The 19,073-nt window shown below is 43.7% G+C and overlaps 1 protein-coding gene across 1 annotated transcript in view; it reads left to right on the plus strand.

Annotated features, from left to right (window-relative positions):
- The window catches only part of LOC119184696 (uncharacterized), a 233,019-nt gene extending 215,415 nt beyond the window's left edge, over positions 1 to 17,604 (plus strand). Inside the window, exons 5-7 of the mRNA XM_075870148.1 lie at positions 10,694 to 10,894; positions 12,787 to 13,004; positions 15,949 to 17,604. Coding sequence (XP_075726263.1) covers positions 10,694 to 10,894; positions 12,787 to 13,004; positions 15,949 to 16,597 — 1,068 coding nt within the window. The 3' untranslated portion in view covers positions 16,598 to 17,604. The remainder of the gene's footprint in view (positions 1 to 10,693; positions 10,895 to 12,786; positions 13,005 to 15,948) is intronic.
- Positions 17,605 to 19,073: the final 1,469 nt, after the last annotated feature.

Below are 19,073 nucleotides of genomic sequence, written 5' to 3' on the forward strand. Positions count from 1 at the left end.
GAATTCTTGAATGGTAAACTACCACTAATCCTCAAGAAGAAGGTACATAACAGCTGAATCTTGCCGGTACTTACCCACACACACACACACACAAAGACTTGCGGCTTACAAAGAGGGTTCATCTTTAATTGAGCACGACGTAGCAAGCGATGGAAAAGAAAATGATAGGTGTAACCTTAAGAGACAAGAAGAGAGCAGAGTAGACCAGGGAAGAAACCGGAGTTAAGGACGTAATAGTTGAAATCGAGAAGAAGAAATAGACATGGGCCGGGACGGTAGTGCGTAGGCATGATAACCACTGGTCATTAAAGGTAACTGAGTGGATTACCAGAAAAGACAAACGCACGAGGGGAAGATCAAAGGCAAGGTGGGTCAATGAGATTAAAAAAAAGTTCGCAGTTATAACGTAGAAGCAGAAAGCGCAAGACCGGGTTTATTGATGCATAATGAGAGAGGCTTTTTTCTATCAGTCTGCGTTGTCAGGCTGATAAGGATGATGATAATAATGGGGTGCCAAAGCAGCCGATTTGGCACACTCTAGCCACGAACAATGCCAGGGGGTTTTATCTTGATCACCACTGCGATTGCAACGAATAGCATGTGTGCTTTCAGCTTTATTGGTTTCGCCATTGGTTTTTGCTCTTGCCATTTGTGTTGTATTTCGGCAGATTATGTGATCAATTTTTGCATTTCTTTAGATTACTAACTATGCTACCTTTTGTTAATGCAGCCTTAACCCCTTGCACTGCAGGTATGATGCTCACACGGCAATCCGCTAAATCTGCAAAATGTAAAAGCACTAATAATAGAGTCCTGTAGGCACTGAACATATGACCAAAAACCGAGGTGCTTAATCCCATACAACGCATTACGTGGCTTACCGAAACTCCAACGGGCCGCCTTGCTTTATTCCCTGGCATATTAGTATAGGAGGGAGCTTACAGAAAGTGGAACTACTTCGACTTTGTCCTTCGCATAGTCTCAGCTGCGCTGCCTTCGGATCCAACTATGAATGACTGAGAGCCTTGTTCCGAGTGGAGCCGAGTCTTCGTATAGAGCTCAAGCTGGTATCTCTGGGCTTGCACGCTTCTCCCATCTAAAGTCCCGGATAAGCTAACTTCTATGATTCGGATGCACTTGTACGAGACTCTACTCGGAAACTAACCGTCTCCAGGTCCACTTGTAAATGCCTAATGAAGTGCCGGCCTACGCTGGCTAGCCATGCTTTCACGTTTCATTGAAGTTGGTCATTGCTTATTGACGTAGCGAAAACTCTTGTTGACCTAAATGGGCAGCCCGTGCTTGCACAAGAAAGCAGAACCGATGCTGAATCATGAGCTCTGGTATTACTGGCCCATGGAATAACCACCGAAATGATAAAGGAGATAGTGTTGTTTATTGCCTTTTGGTCTTGAGCGATACAGGATTCGTGGCGGTATACCACTATTTAAATAAGATACAGTGGTACCAAGCTTATGCTTAATAAGGGATCATCGTGCTCAGCAGCAGTATCGCAGCTTATTGTCACAATTTGAGGGTAACAGGACTTGCCGTTCACGAACTCACGCTTAAAAGAACAATGTCAACTTAAAACACCTTTGGACTGTTCAAGGCACAATACAAAAGCGCGTCAAAGAACTGAAGGTAGTGAAAATTTCCGGCGCCCTCCACAACGGTGTTCCTCATAATCGTGTCGTGGATTCGGCACTTGGAGGTCTACACATTAATAATCAAGGAATGATAGTGTCGTGACCTACAAGTGACTTGCGCAGCCCAAGGTCTTGCGTTCACTTGTATTCTTGCTGGGTGCGGCCGTGGAACAGGAAAAAAAAATTGGCAGATCTTACGTACCTGAGAATCTACGTTATGCAAGGTATGCAGAGGGAAGGTGACCATGTTGCAAATTTTTATTGAGTGACAGGTCATGAAATGATGCTAAATATATGTACAAATGTTGCACGCACAGAGATATTTTGAAAAGTTGTAGGTGTTTATATAACCAGCTGTTTGCACTTGCACAACAATATCAACTGTAACATGCGTCTTAGCAACACCGGAAGCTGATATTAAGCGCTGATGCTTTCGAAGATGCTGGGTCTTGGACATTGCTACATAAATCAACTTCAGCGCATGGCGACTAGCCACAATTGACGTTAACTCGATGTGACGACACTATCGGAAGAGTACATATGTATAGTTTATAACATTGGGTAGGCAGCCTGGCAACCACTACTGACGTTTCACGAAAATTAGCGTCTATTTGAAAGGTAGTTCCGAGACCCTGCGTAGCTATGTGGTAGAATGCTTCAATGCCACGCAGAATGCTTTTGTTCGATTTCAGCTGTAACCATGACATTTATTCTATGTTTTCGTTGGGTCGACGCTACCGATGTCGGGTATTGCTTAACGCTCACGCGTTAAAATTTCCTATGTCTGTTCTCGTCGTTCCTGGGTAGATACTAAGTGTAATTCACCTGTGGCACATACCCGCTTACCAACGGCACATACTCGCCCTTAGGTATGTGCCACTGTCTGGCGGGAAGTGTCTCACGACGTGCACGACGGGGTTGTGACATTATTCATGTCTTGAACAGCGCATCATATTCATCAAATTTTCTTACCCCCCAAGCTAGTTTTGGTTCACGCCTGGTTAAGGAGGTGACCACGAGAGCACCCAATCGTAAGCGGCTAGATAGATAGATAGATAGATAGATAGATAGATAGATAGATAGATAGATAGATAGATAGATATATAGATAGATAGATAGATAGATAGATAGATAGATAAATAGATAGATAGATACGCTCAAAGTTGCCGAAGTTCACTAAGAAATGCTTCGCATTTAAAAATTGGGGGACTCTTAAGCTTCCCCTTAAGAGTCGAACGCAATAGAGAAATCCGGCTTCTAGTGCGCCCTTTACCGCGAAGTGCATGCTCAATAATCAGTTTTGTCACACACACACACACACACACACACGCACACACACACACACACACACACACACACACACACATACACACACACACACGCACACACGCGCACACACGCACACACGCACGCACACACGCACACACACACGCACGCACGCACGCACACACGCACGCACGCACGCACGCACACACACACACACACACACGTGCGCAAGCGCGACGTATCTGTAGCAGTGCAGTTACTGTGCGGTGTGACCTCTTTCTGCTGCTATAACCCGCTCTGCTGTAGTCCAGACACGTTTTTTCACAATGTCTCACATGGCACACAGACACACACGCGGGCACGCACGAATGGTACATACAGGTTTTTGATATAAGGCAAGAGTCGCATGGCATCCAAGATACACGCCGCGCGTTCGCCATCTCAAGTCCATAAGGAGTCTCACAATGCCTCACAGATGGCAGCACATTATCTAATGTTTGCTGTTTGGTTGATCAACGCCTCTGGAAAGGCATGTCATGTTTTCCGCTTTATGGACATAGTTGTCCATTTTTAGAGCTGTTTGAAAGTTACTGTGTGTTTTTAGCGGCGATGGCTCCACTATTCAGGCCTTTCTATGCCCCTGTCACACGAGAAGGTTTAATGACATTTGCACCGAACGACATTTACATTTAGTGACAATAGTTGACTGTCACATGGGGGCGTTTAATGTCATTGAAAGAAAATGGCCTTGGAAAACGAATGAGCTAGCCGAACTCATTCGAATGAGTTTTCGCCGCCAAGATGTACTCTCGCCGGAAGAGGGACGTGAACAGAGTATATATGAACGGGTTAATAAATCGTAAAAGGTATTATTATGGTTTTATTTAAAATATTTTTAATTTATTTGCATTCGATTCAGCTGAACCGTTAGAAAAAATTTTGAATATTCTTGTTTACAGCGACATTCTAAAAAGGTCACCGGCCATGTTGGTCATGTCTGCTGTGTGCTCAGTGTTTACGCTAGCCTTTGAAGCTTGTAGCCGGTTTTCAACATATCGCGACTTACTAGCCTGTTCTTCGATTTCGATGTGAAGCGGCCTTTCTGGTTAACATGATTGGCACGAAGGGAGAAATACGCCACGACAACGCTTCTTATCAGATCACGCGAGAAGTTGCAGCGGCTTTCTCACATGCACTCCGCCATGTCAGTCATATTGAACATTTACCATGTGACCCAAGAGCGATAGTCGCTCTAGTCGCGCCTCGACTAAGTATGAGCTACGAGCTTTTCTTTCGATGTTCAAAAACTGCAATTGAACCTTTATCCTCAATTTCATTCACGTGGAAACATTTTTATACTGTTTAGTATACATAATAAGTTTCTTACACAGACTGCGACTGTCCTTTGTTCAGTCCCGTTTTCGCGACATTGCAATGGCCATCATTTACAAGTGGCATTATACCTTTCTAATGTCATTCGCTTCCTAATGTCATTCGATGTGTCGAATGTCATTAGACTAAAATGATATGAAACTTTCTCGTGTGACAGAAGTATTAGACGTAGTTTGATGGCCACCCAAATGCGCCTGCAAGTTGCCGAATCGTCTCGTTTTCGTCGAGACACCTGTCGAACAAAACGCTTCAAGGAGACTCCTTCCACTACATGGCATTTATGTAGTGTTTTTTTCCCAAAGCAGCTGCAAATAGCATCGTGCCTTTGAGGTAGGACACCTGGTTGCCACGGGAACGGCCCGAATTCAGTCTTCAATGGTACCAAAAATTTTATTCTTTATTTTATTTGCTTCTTTATGGATTTTTCGCTCACGGACCCTTTTTCGCTCACTACCAATGGTGCCAACGGCGAAATTTCTGCGGCACGAGCTTTCTAACGCTATCGCGTTAAAAAGCGGGTAGAGTGCTAAAGAACGCAAGTACACGGAGAGTGAGCGTCTTGAAAGAGCCGCCACTAAATCTCAGTATCATCTAACGCCCCGACCAGACGTACAGGCGTGAAGCCCGAATCGGGTGTTTGCGTGCGCCGACACCGATGACTTGTGCAGCGAGCTTCTCCCGTCTGGCGCCGTAACCTACCGTGATGACCGCACACGTCATGACCCGTCTGCCTCCTGGCACGCGGACGTGATTTGCAGAAGAACGCTTCGCGCGACGCTGAATTCGCTGCAAACGCACCTGTGAAGCGAGAGTGTTTGTAGCGTTTTGCGACACCCGCGGAAGTGTTTGCTCGCCACAGCTGCATGCAAAGCGATCACTGCTGCGGGGAGTAATGCAAAATCTCGGATTGTTTGCAATTACATGCAGTTGAACAGGCTTGCACAACAATGACGCCGGTGCAGTTGCACCTCTACTGTACTGCAGGTCGGGCGCCGAACATCGTATCTTACGTTGTGCTCATTTTCTGACACTGCCATGGACCACCTCAAACATCGCAATGTAGCAAGACTGCATCGTCATTATAAAAACGCGCATCAACTCGCGCGTCGTCTCAAAGGAACCCATGAAAGACAGGGTGTGATGCGATGCGGAGAAAATTGACTAATTGTTTTAGATTCATAAATTGTGTTTTGAGAACTGTATTTCTGGTAATTCTATCCTATAGACTAGTTATTAAAAAGCAGAAACAGAGTTCATTTCTTTTTTTAAATTACACGACACAATCCCTACGCGTGACATGACGAATTTCGAAGTGTGCTTGACGCATTTCGGCACCATTTGGGCGCAAGTAAATTTCCTGAAACTTGGTATGTGAAGTCCCTGGCTAACTCCCAGGACAACCTGCTTCCTTTTTACCTATTTAAAACTCCGCTGATCCAAGAATTTCCAGTAAAAAAAGTTTCGTCCTGGCGAATGGTGTGAAGTAGCGCAGCCAGTCAAACTTTCTTTTCGTTTCACACTTTTTCGTTTACTAATCGTACCCTTTCAGCAGTCGTTGTGGTTTTGGTAAAGTAAAAGAGTAGTTTACTAAAATAAAAAAGAATTGTGTTGATTTTTAGTGTCTCTTAAAGGTGTGCCCGCACTAACCAACGCATGTATCTGGTTGGAGGCTCAACTTGCACTTCAGAGACATGCGATAGGGAATAAAGGTCAGCCGAGGACTCGCCTGGTGTTGATAGGCCTCCATATCAGCTTTGCATGAGTTTATTCGCTTGATAGAAATCTCTTGAGGCAAGCCTGAGTATTACCGATAGGTTTAGCCAGCGGACTAAAAATGACACAAAATATTTGCGATGATCAGTAATGAGGGTCTGATTCCGGGCAGAGGACACCACATTCAAGTTTGACAACATGCAGGAAAGTTCTTTTGCTTAGTTTTTGTTTCATGTACTCTTAATAACACTAGGTAACTATACAGGTATTCTAGCTTTGCCCATTACAGTAGGTCTCGTGGCCATTTTGAAATGTAGAATACTAAGATGTAATTTAATCGCTTTAGCTAAGTTACTGAGGGATTACAAAAAAAGAAACAACAACCAAAGGTTTAGCATACGAAAGCTTCACATTAGGTTGGTAACATGTTCCGAAAGAGTGTCTAAGGCAGGCTGAGGCTGGAAGTGTGCCTAGCTCAACAAGCGTAGACCTCTCGTCAAAAGATATTATTTTTATTCCAGTACTTTTTTCAGTACATCTGAGAGGCGCAGGTGTGCGTAATTACATTACTACAACATAAACTAGCGATAATTTAAAGACTCCTACATCACTTTTCGAGCTCACTCCGGAAGTATGCGCCCATATCTGCCTCGTAACTTACATATGGTGGTTTTTCATTAACTTAAGGTGCTGGAAACATATGAATGTTTTCTTCAATAATTTGTCATAATGCACGAAACCACTGAGAACCGGAAACGTCGCACGTAACTATCATTCATATCGAATACGGTTGGGGATCAAGAGCAAAATGGTAACGCGTGAAATCTAATCACTGTAAATGGTGTTGCCATTTTTATTTTCTCACCCGCACCAAGGCGTGCAGAACAAGTGGGCGTGATCTGTTTGCGCGAACACAATTTGTCTCTCCTTTCCAGCAGGAGCACTCACTCGTTCTTCCAACGAAGTGCACAGCGCGCATGCCGCTATACGTTCAATATTGCACGCATGCTGCAAGCCACGCACTTTGTACGACGATGGATGACCAGCCACTGCCTGGCTGTTGTCGCGAACGAGGTTCTTCTTCCGCTACGTCTTCCTATCCCGCTTGTACAGTGACGAATCTATTTAAAGACAGCACAAAACCCTGAAACGTGCCCCTAATTTTTGCTTGCACCTCTGTCAGACATGATGATTGCATGGAGAGTATGACTGACCCTCCTAAAGCGGAATCAATGCTGTCATTTGAACCATCGTCTGGTTACGTATGTTTACCAAGGCATCGAATGAGGCAGCCTTGCGTGGGTTCGTATTTCAATAGAGTCCCGCTTATAAGTCGTACTTTTATAAAGACTTTACGGAATTCAAAAAGTAAAAAAAAGTTGTTATTTTCCGTCTTGTGGAAATATTAACTTCTCTAGTGGTCTGCAGAAGTTCTTAGGAATTATGATGGAGGAAAAATTGTCGGGAGCACTCCGCCCTAGATCTTCCAAACAATCACCTAGCTTCCCCATAGGTAATACCGCTTCCACCGTATGATTTTCTTTCAACAGTCTGTTTTTCTGGGCAAAGTAAGGCACTCTAATGAGTGGCCCTACGAAGTCCACTATTATGATCCCGCTAATATAGCGTGACTGATTGAGATGATCCTAGTTTAAATTTGTAGTGTCTGGGTAACCATTTTCTACCCAGCTCCTCAAGTAATGTCTGAACAAGATACCTTTGCCTAATGAAATGAACAAATGAACAAAATGCGAAACTACGTACGTTTTGAGCTCGTGACTAACGGGAATAAAAACGGTTGAACAGTATTTCTTTGGAAATGTTTTTGCGGAGCCCATAATAAAACAAAATACTGCGGAAAAAACGTTGAGGCTAACCAGTAAATTCCGCGTCATAATGCTCAAATTATCTGCTGTGTAATACGGTTCATCATATACACTCACTATGCTGTTTACACGTCTTCCATCTTGTCTTAGAATAATATCATAAGCGGAAATAGATGCCTGCTTTCAGATAAAGATGGGTACTTAATAATGAACGACCACTATTTTCGCAGCTGGTTATCTCTAAAAATTGTATAATAGAAGTTTACATGATACCAGAGATGTGCTTTCTGTGAAAACTCCACAAATGCATATACGTTTGCAGCAGAAGTGAGAGTTGAGTCATTAGGTTCGGGTTAATTTTGAGACAGTGGTAAAGATGAATGACACAGCCTTTATCTTGTTAATTTTTCTTTTGTGTCTTTCGTCTTTTGCGGTGTTTTAAAATGAACATGCAAGATTTTTGTACAGTGCCGCCGACAACAGACTAAGAATGATCTGCTGTTTCATAGTTTTGCTCTTGGTGTGTGATAAAGATTTATCTGAATCATTATAGGGTTTGAGTGCTGCCGATTGTCCAGCAAGCAGCCATACCAAACCTGTCATATTGTGCTTGAATTGTGAATAGTGCATGTGTGGCCATCGTTTGGTAATACGAGGGGGGTGAGGATGCGTGGGTGTAAGGAAAATACATCGATATTCACGCGTACTAATGTGCAAGCAGACAAACACGTTGATGCACGCTGCAAGCCCTGCAGTACCTCCCGTTGTGGTCAGTACATGGGCGTCCGCCTGAGGAGGAGTGGAGTTCCACAGCCCGAGCCACCACCGCGGTCGCCTACCGGGGCTGCGGCTGCTTTGTCTCCTGAATGATGGGGCCTGTCGCCAGGAGGAAGCCCGTCGCGTTCACGCACGTCCGATCACGCCCGAAAACAGAGCCACGGATGTGCACTCCCCGTCAACCACCGATCCTTTGCAACCACCGCTGTTTGCTCTGGTTCTTTTCTAGTCGATTTATTTCTCTTTCTGTGGGTTTGCTGAATGAGTGCTTGCTTCTGGCTTTCCTTGTCCCCAAAAGGAGGATTATTTCACTTTCAGATGATCTCTTGGTTTTCTCGTCTTTATGTTTTCTTTCCATTGCTAGCAAGATCTGGCACAAGATCCGTTATTCACTCGTGTTATTTCTTATTGATGTTTTTGAGAGGAACACAAATCGCGGTTTCTTTTTTGACTCTGGCGTATTCCTAGCACAAATTTCTACATATGTGAAAATTATTGATTGGAAAACCACTTTTGAAATCGGAGGTTTAAGTTCTTCGTAACCTGAGGTATATAAATACTGGCGTTATGAGCGTGTAGGCATCGCTGGGGGTTCATTATACACCAGAGGTATAATGTGTTAACAAAAGGAGACCGAAGCTGCAAGAAAATCTATTATATAACCGGGAAACTTCAGTTCTAAAGTTCTTGCTTACACCCCTGCAATCACACGCACTCAACAAGGAACAATGCGGTGATTAGAAACGCAGATGTGCTACTGCTTAAGTCGTCGTGTGACGTTTCTGCGCATTGCACGCGTACAGGTAAAGATGCTGTTGATTATTAGGGCGCTTTGAGGAAAATTCGCAAATGATTCGAACCGATGGGAAAAATGAACTTGGGAGGATTAAGGGTGATGTAATAGACAGTCTATGGAAAAGGAGAGGAACTGCGAGACCCTGGAGATAGTGATCAGTTAGTCCCAAATGTACAACTTCTCTTTGTTTTTTTTTTTCTTTGAATCTTGGCCAGCGACTACATTATGCGCCACTCTCTCTGTCTCAAAGACCCGCCATTGATGTTATTGTAACCACTTGGAGGTATGATGCTGCCTAGAGGACGGAAAGTGGGCGAAACGGATGTGTAAACTAGGTAATGGGTCCGCTTATTCAAGAGGTTTCGTTTACCTTTTTTTTCGCCTTTTCGCCGAATAAGTCAATCAACAGAATCTCAATTGCATTTATGCTTTGGTCGGAGTGAATTGACCACATGCTGGTAAAAGCTAGAGTTCCGACTTCTTTTTCCGCTGACAGAAATGTAACAATATTTATGTTTAATTTTCGTGAGCGATCACTGTGTGGATTATAATTCTGTTCTCACAGCATGACGGCTGCTTATTCGTTGCATCGATAGCGCACAGCTGGGCTATACATTGTGTGCATTAATTTCCATTGAAGTTATGGCGCTACTGCATGTCGCATTGAATTGGTGGTTCTGTATTATGGTATCATCATTTACACACTTAGTCGTCTCCACATTAAGGTCGACCATTATTCAATTTCTTTTGCATGTAGACAGCTATGACTCACCAAAGTTTGCTGAAACATATTGAATTCGTTGAGTTCTTGCTCAGTTCTTTATATTACACGCATATCCTACAGAAGAACGCAAAATTGGCGAGGAACTGAAAATAGACTTCCGAAATTTATTGCGTAAACCATTGTAAGGGTTAGCAATGACGGGCATTTTATGGTGTCGTAGCCATCTGTATTTCGTTTCTGCGACATTTTCTTCTTTTCCGCAGCATCATGTCAAAAGAACAGTGGTCATTTTGGTGTTTTACATGCTTCAAGTAATAATAAAACTCAACGCTGCTGTGTAAAATGGCCCCGTAAATGCACGAAAAGCGGGACTTCAAGTGAGAGTCAGGCAGAAGTGGTTGGCAGTGTCAGGAACGGGAAAGCTTCTATTCTGCCGGTGTTTGGTTACAAAGATCAGACAGTGTTGCTTCTGTACAATAAAAGGGAGAATTCATTCGCGTCAGTCTCTGCAGTCGCTAAACTCGCCTTTCCTGTCTGTTCTACTTTGCAGGTGTGGTTCCAGAATCGTCGTGCAAAGTGGCGAAAGAAGGAGAACACCAAGAAGGGGCCCGGTCGGCCAGCTCACAATGCGCACCCTCAGACCTGCTCGGGCGAACCCATTCCTCCCGAAGAGATCGAGCGACGAGAGAGGGACCGTCGGGAGAAGAAACTACGGAAGCAGCTCGAAAGGCAGGCCAAGAGGCTGCAGCAGGTGCGCCTATAACGTGTCACTTTCGAGGCATTTTTTTCTTGAAACCCTATGGAAAGTTTGTTCATCGTCTATTACCATATATTATCGTCGTAATGAAATGTTTCCTATCATAAGGATCCATAGTGCATTGGATATGTTGGAGACATGCTTGGCAGTATGGTGTGGTGTCTCCTTGAATAGACAGTTGACCCGGCTTAAGCCGTTCGCCCGCCCTGCAGTACATATTGGCAACCTATGCTTCTGGGTGTACAGAAGTACTGTGAGGAATGAACGAAAGAGAAAAAGAATGCACGGGAACAGCTGCATAGGGTAAGAATTTCCTTCAGGTGTGTGCATATACGGATCTAATTAGTTGCTCTCTTTCAGTGCTGATTCAGAGTTTTCAGCTTGACGCAGACGCAGAGGTTTCCTACTTGATAGAAAAAGAAAAAAAATAGAGCTCACCATGGCTCCAGCATGTCTGCCATGGACTTTCCTAAATTTAACAATAGGGTACTCTCGCGTCGCGATCATTCAGCAACCAAAGAGATGCTTGGTGTACACAAATTTGCCCAGTCGTCGGACTTGTAGTTTCAAAGGCACTTCGTTTATTGTTGTGCTTTGGTTTTGTTTAAAATAAAAGAACGGAGCGTTGTCAACTTTGACACCCAATTAGAATTGGTGGGCCTAAAAGGTGGCGAATTGAATCTTCTGCACATTCGCCCTTTGTCTTCCCACGCGGAGCCGAATGGAGCCGAAAGAAGGAAGATTACACAAATTTGTGCTCTGCCGATGTCCCGTGCTTGCGGAAGCGCTGTTCAGTGCCGCTCTCATAGACACTAGCACTGGCATTCCCTCTAATGTACTTATAAAAAACTCCATGATGTCCACTACAGTATTCCTCATTCTGAGGAATAACTTGCCATCGTTATGGTGGATAATGGCCATAGATGACGCACATATGCTATGAATAAAAAGCAATCTTAGAGTACATCATACGAACGCCATGCTGGATATGAGTTTCGTATTATAAAAATGAGTTTACGTACAGGGCGGTCGAATAAAAATATTTGGGTATCACATTTACCATCACCCATACAACGCTGTGAACATTGCGAAACACTTCTCCATTTGTTTTTCGGCTAGGGACAAAGACATGTGGCCTCATGTTCAAAAATAATTTCCAGATATTCATTTGTAAGTAATATGCGGAGTGATCAAGGCTTGATGTGGTTTTCTTGGCAAAAGTTTAGGTAATTTAGCAAATCGAAGCAATATTAGCAATTAGCAATACAAAGCAGCTGCGAAACTTTAGCTAGTTGAAATAATGGCCATGGTGGTTGTAAGGAAATGAATTCTAAATGTAAGGACACCTGTGTATTTAGAACTAGGTGCACTTTTAAAGACCCTCAGGGGTGCAAAATAAGGAGACTGCCACTGTGTAGTTCTTTATAACTACGTAGAGGTTTAGAACATATAGTCAAGCAATTTTTGCTCCTACTTTTCTGAAGAACCCAACGAGCCATAACGTTTGCTTCTTTAGACATGTGTAAATTCTCGATGTCTTTCACCAGCGTTCATATTTTTTTGGGGGGGTTTGAATCCCGAATATGCGCGGGGTAGCAGAACTTACTTTTAGCAAGTTGCAAAATATTCACCTTAGGAAGCAGTGCATTTAGCACAATACCAAAAGAGTAAGGTAAGGAACTATGACACACGTGGTGAACCATTGTTTCTCACATTATTTCGTCCTTGTCTTACGTGCATATTGGCAAAATCAAGTTTTAGGCTCGTTTTAGTAGCTATGATATTGCCCCTTCTTCCGGCTATTTCTGGGTCACCACATTTTTCTCCTCCTTTACGATTGTATTTGTTCATCTAATTATGACTTTTTCAATCATGAATTCCGTCAGGCCCGCCTCAAGCCTGGCGTCAACCTTGCGAGTCTACGAGAAACCATCCAGCAATCACTAACCGAACTATGGAACACCAATCCGACCAAGGAACCACGGACCCTGGTTGGCCCGGAAACGTTCCGCCTATTGGAGACGCTCGGCTTCGACGTCATCGAAGTCCTTTCGCGGGCTCGCTTTGAACCACCACGGCGACAAGATGGGGCTCCGCCATCCAGGTTAGTGTATAGGCTGCATTCGCGTCTAACCCCGAAACACGGCCACACGATGTATATCGTGTAGCCTAATGAAGGGAGACTAGGCACGGTGAAGGACAATCAGGAGTTTAGCCTGCAACGAGTCAAAACAAGAAGTTACTGGAGAAGCGAGCACTTTATTTAAAGCCGCAACGAACTTAGCGCCACCTCACGTGAAAATGTTTGAGTTATCATACCGTTTATAAGCTAACGTGTTGTGCCAGTGGTTCATCTCTCTGCGCCGACGACAGGCACTACATTGCCATACATTGGTATGGCACAGTGAGGCTTAACCCCTAAAAAATTAGAAACGACTAGACCAAATAAATGTTTAAGGAGGTTCACCTTGGGTCCTCTGTACACCAATGCAATACTCTAACCATTCGGCCACAGGATTGTGTTCTACCCGTAAGCAACCGCGTTGATTCGGTTGTCACTTATATATGCTTTGGAGCACAAGACCAAACATACGAAACACTCAAAATCAAGACACCGTAGTCAAGTCGTACTAATTGTACTCCACGTACCATTTACCAAAACGAGAACACGACAAAACTTTATATCATCTACTTGGAGGACCCTGCAAATTTTATTTATTTGTTTCATTTATTACACGTTAGGGGCCCGAAAGCGTTACATAAGAAGAAGGGGGGAGGTGCCTGCATAGTTTTCTAAACATTATAACACGATGGTTGGTAACAAATCAAATCAAACAAAATAAATAGAACAAAATAAATTTAGCATCGGGTACGTACATCGGGTACCTACATATTTGCCGAGTTGCCGCTAATATGTTTGCGTATTCAATCGTAGAACTCTTCGTCGTAGTTCTACAAAAAATCCCTTTTTATCAATTTACAGCTGTTGTAACCAGTATTACTTAGCTCGGCCATAACTAACTTAAGTTAGACGTTTGAGGTTTGTTGGGCTATGCAGAATCCGCTGCTGCCACTTTATATCTGACAAAAATAGCTTCTTTAATTTAAATAGTATTACCATAGGTTAGCCAATTCGACAAGGCACGGAGGAAAAATTAAAGAAAATGCACACTTTGAAATAAGCATTTTGTTCTCAAAACAAGAGTGTTGCCAAATAAGCCGTGATTATTGCTCCCAGTGGGGGAAGAAATGACTTTCTTGAAATATTTGCGCAGGCTCATGAGGACACAAAAGAGAACACAAACGGGCAAAATCTAACAACTGGTTTATGTTCTGAAAAACATTCGCCTAATACCCCCAGATTTGCGCCATCTGGTTACCAAAACCATTTCAACTGCGCGCATATCAAAAGCAGCTTACAATCACAAGACCGGAGCGCAATTTCTTACGCTAGTAGGGCAACCAAAAGTTGGCTAAAACACTTAACTCTCTGCTTGTCTATCAGATAGGCTTTCATTATTTCTCTTAAAATTCTATTTTGATGCCTGTATTACAAGCTAGTTTCACTAAAACAAGGAGAACATGCGCACTGATCGCAATGAAGTGATAAATGTGTATTCAAGTGACCTTTCAGACTCGACATATGCTTCCTTAGGCTCGTGTTATTACATCTTTCAGCCTACCCTATATATACACAGCCAGACGTCAGAGATACACAATACACCACCTTGTGTGCACATTGAACAAATTGGGCGCTTGTGTGTTATGCTGCATTCCTTATGTATCCTTCTCACTTTGTCGCATTTCTGGTTCACTGACGCGCACTCTCCTACAAATTTGTTTTTGGCTGAAAACACCACGTTGACATCCTTCCTTACAGCTACCTTTTTTATTCTGTGCGTGTAAAAAGATCGAGACTTTTTAAGCCCTAGTACATTGATGGAGATTTGGCATTCTGCCAAGAGACTTGTCAATGTCAGGGCGTGTGCCTGCGCCAATATTTCAAGATGGGTATGCTCCAACTAGGCCGAATTGCAGTTTTGCTTAAAAAATTACCGTTTCCTACAATATCAGATAGAAATTGAGTATGAAGCACAGCTGGCAAATATTAACAACTAATAAATTATGTCTTAATATGGGCCTCTATTTGTGCGTCACATTTCCTTGGCAAGCAGAGCTATTTATTTATTTATTTATTTACACATACTGCAGCGCTAAGTGCGCTATGGCAGGAGTGGGTGTACAAAATACGCGGTATTTTAACAGACAGGAATGAAAATTATGTAAACAGGTAACATAATACAGATGTGTGGTTATACAAGGACAAAAGTGCACAAACATGTGATTAACATGAATGAAAATAGAATAAAGATACAATGCAACTCAAGAGCTAACACCAATGGCAAATAGATGAGGGTATGTTACAGACGCATGTCATGGATGTCGGCTTGAAAATTGGATGATGGGCGTGAACGAATAGTACCAGGTAACGAATTCCAGCCTTCAATAGAACGGGGGGAAAAACTGAACTTGAACATATTAGTTCGAGCATAGTAAGGCGTTAAGTTTAAGTTGTGATAGCTTCTTGTCGTTGACTGGGGTGCAATGTTTATGTAGTCCTTGTCATTTGAAAGTTTAACCGAAGACGTCACAATGCTATGCAAGAATTTTAGTGACTCTATTCGGCGACGCGAAGAGAGCGAAGTTAAGTTCAGTGAAGAAATAGTAGAAGAGGGTGAAAAGTCGCGGTCATAGCGATGACATAGGAATCTTACAGCTTTTTTCTGAAATGTGTTTATAAGGCTTGTTATATCTATACTTCATTGTGACTGTCTTATAGGTTTGACTCAATCAGAATCGACATTGCTTGATCAAAGAAAGTTTAACATTGACAGTCACTTCTAATTAAAGAAACACGTCAGTGATTAGTTGATCACTACAAAGTAGTGTTTTCTTTAATCATCTTATTAACCAACTTATTACGTCGAAGTTCATAATTGGAGTGGGCTAACCAGCAGCATCACTTTTATTTCATTTAATTTTTTCAGATCTTCTGCGGATGACAGCTCCTCCGACGTGCCAGCTCATCGCTTCATGACTCTACTAGCAACCGGCACTCCACCTGGAGGAGGCGTCGTCGTGAGTGGTGGCAATGGCGGAGGCAAGTCGTCCGCCTTCAGCATCGAAAGTCTCCTGGCGTCTCGAGGAGGCTCTCGAGAACAGGCGAAACACGTGACACCACTGCGGTTACCAATGGCGACAACGACGGCGAGCGGCTTTCCACTCGTAGTCCAGCAACCAATGGGCTTTCTGGTACGTCCTGAGCTCCAGGAACGCGGCTGTAATGATGAAGGTGACATCAGCATTGAAGGAGTTCAACAGCAACGTCAGCAACAGCAGCAGCGGGACTGCTGCAGCTCAGCTGAGGACGATTTCAGTGATCCTGACGTCACCGGTTGCGAGGACGAGGATTCAATCTCGCAAATGGGCAGCAAACGGACCTCCAGAAGAGAGCTAGCAGACGACGACGATGACGTTAGTGTCGGTGGTGGGGACGTTCGCGTTGACGACGATGGTGACGTGTCCTTGCGTGGGGACAGGAACAGGGACGTAGTGTCTGAGGACGAATCGGCTTCCATCCACGTAGCGGTCGATGACGACGGTGTGGACGGGGATGACGAAAGGGATGCGTGGTAAGGATGGTGACGGAACCACGAAGTGACACCCGACACACGTCGACGATGCACTGGTTTGATGAGCAGCGAAGACATATCGTATGCTACTGTGACATGCAACGTCCTTTCGACAATGAATGAGACCAATGAGGATCTTTTTTTATTATTTTGGCCCTGATTGCCTCGTGTGCTTAAGATGCCAAAAAAGATCCAATAGCAATCGAGGAATCCAACTCAAGGTGGTTCCAGTCGCAAACAAAACAGTGCAGTGGAACAGAAATATTAAATTGGGAAACAGTCAGTGCAACACACGGCTTCAGTTGACCGTCGTAGAAATAATATATAGGTAGTGGGAATTGTTCGTAATCGTCACCATGATAAATTACAAACACAAAGGCACCTCTGGGCGGTACATATTGTGCGCAGTACGGCTTGTATTCCATCGTCGTGAGGGAAGCGTGGAATCGTGTAAGCTGTGCCTAATTTTCAAGCGAAAGAATCTGCTATACACTGGCGGAACTGCCTGAGGCACTCCTGTTCATGTGACATTCGCACATATTTGAAATGAACAGTGTTGTGGTCGTGTCTGCTGCCCAACAGGCCTTTGCAATCGTGCGGTGTGGATTCTCTGGTCTCACATTTTTCGATGTGCGACAGTGACTTTGCCTAGATTTTGCAAGGGACATTGTGGTTCTTTCGTTCTCTATTTATTATGTATATGTCTTCGTTACAACTTCTTTTCAAGTGCAAATGTGGGTGCGGGTATCTTTGGGGTTACGAAAGACGTCAGAACTTAGTAAATTAGCTGTTGAAGACCAGAAATGATGCGTCAGTGTGTACTTGTTTGCATGCTTGCATGTGTGTGCTTGAACTTTAGATGACGCAGGTATGTTTTTTTATTTTTTTTTCTCTGACAAGGAAGGCCCACGTTGTGACTTAGTCAAGAAAGAAAGTCTCTGAAGATGGTTGTGTGATTTAAAGCGACATTACGTCATTTTCGTGAATAGATTGACCTGTTTTCAATTCTTACCTGTGTTTTGTATTCCACCGCAATATTGAAGAAGAAGAAATTAAGGATTTAATACAGCGTATGTATTCATCAATTAGGTTGGAGGATGATACCGCGCTTGCGGGCATTTTCGAAGTTTATTCTCTGTTAAATAGCAGAGGACTGCTGGATTGTCGAGGCAAACGAAAAGAATAGTTAAAGATAAACAAGATGGAAAAGATGACATCAAGGATACGAACAAAACCCCAATAATGTATACTATCCTGAAGCAGCACTTAACTGGACATAAAATACTAACTCAGGAATCAAACCAGCTGTGTGTAAGCAATACAGACTTATTAGAAAATGATGCCAACGAGTCAAAATACTACGTCATTGGACAAAGTGGAATATGGTTAGTTGTTCCGATGTGACCGATGGAAGTGGATCTAGAGACATGAAATACCACTATTTGAAACAGAGATAGCAGGAGAGGGGGTGTCACAAACAAAACCGTATGTTAAAATTATTGACAACACTATAAAACAGCCGTTAAAATGAGGGAATTGATATTACAATTTTAATGGTATAATGGATGTGGTTGAGTCCACATACACATAACTAGACCAATTGAACAGAAAGACAATAAAATAGACCTAACGCAAACTGACAAAAAACATGCGAGTTTTAACAGTACCTGTTGTTGAACTTAGCAGATATCTAAAGAAATTACAGCGAAAAATCGCCCTGGGAAGAATTCATAACAACCCTATTGTTAAGCAATTTAGAAGACGTTGTATGTGACAACTTTAAAACACTGTACGCGCTCTGCTTTATATATTAAAATATACAATACATTTGAAAAAAATTGCCCGCAGCTTCCCTCGGGGGAACACTGAGGAGGATGCGGACCATATAATTGGTTAACGGGGTGTTAAAGTGCGACTTACTTGGGTCGATGGCTAAATTGGTTAACGTGGTTGTGAAATGGGGTGTTAAATTGCGACTTACTTGGGTCGATGGCTAAATTGGTTAACGTGGTTGTAGGAGGGGGTGTTAAATGAGTGAACACGTACACACGTATGCGAAAGGGCGGCGCTGGTCGAAGGGACGTCGATCATTGTGTTTGTGGATTCGTTGGAATTCATTTCACCGCGACCTTGGACGTCGACGCGCCGTACAAACCAACCGACGAGCGGCAACTGAGCGTGCGAGCGCCGACCTTGAGTATATATACAGCACGACGGCGCATGCACTGTCAGCTGTTGAATGTTCTCGAAGCGCGACGCCACATGCGCGTCCACTGGAGAATCAGGAGAATTGTAGATGTCGAACGCGGTGTGTAGAGGAGGAAGGGTGCACAGATGGTGGAGGAGTGAAGCGCGCGCGGTGTGTAGAGGAGGAAGGGATGCACAGATGGTGGAAGAGTGGGCGACGGCGCGACGGCGCATGCGCGCGCGTCAGCTGTCGAATGTTCGAGAAGCAGTGCGGACGGCGCGGACGGCGCGGA

Source organism: Rhipicephalus microplus, chromosome 7, assembly GCF_043290135.1.
Source record: "Rhipicephalus microplus isolate Deutch F79 chromosome 7, USDA_Rmic, whole genome shotgun sequence".
Lineage (NCBI taxonomy): Eukaryota > Metazoa > Arthropoda > Arachnida > Ixodida > Ixodidae > Rhipicephalus > Rhipicephalus microplus.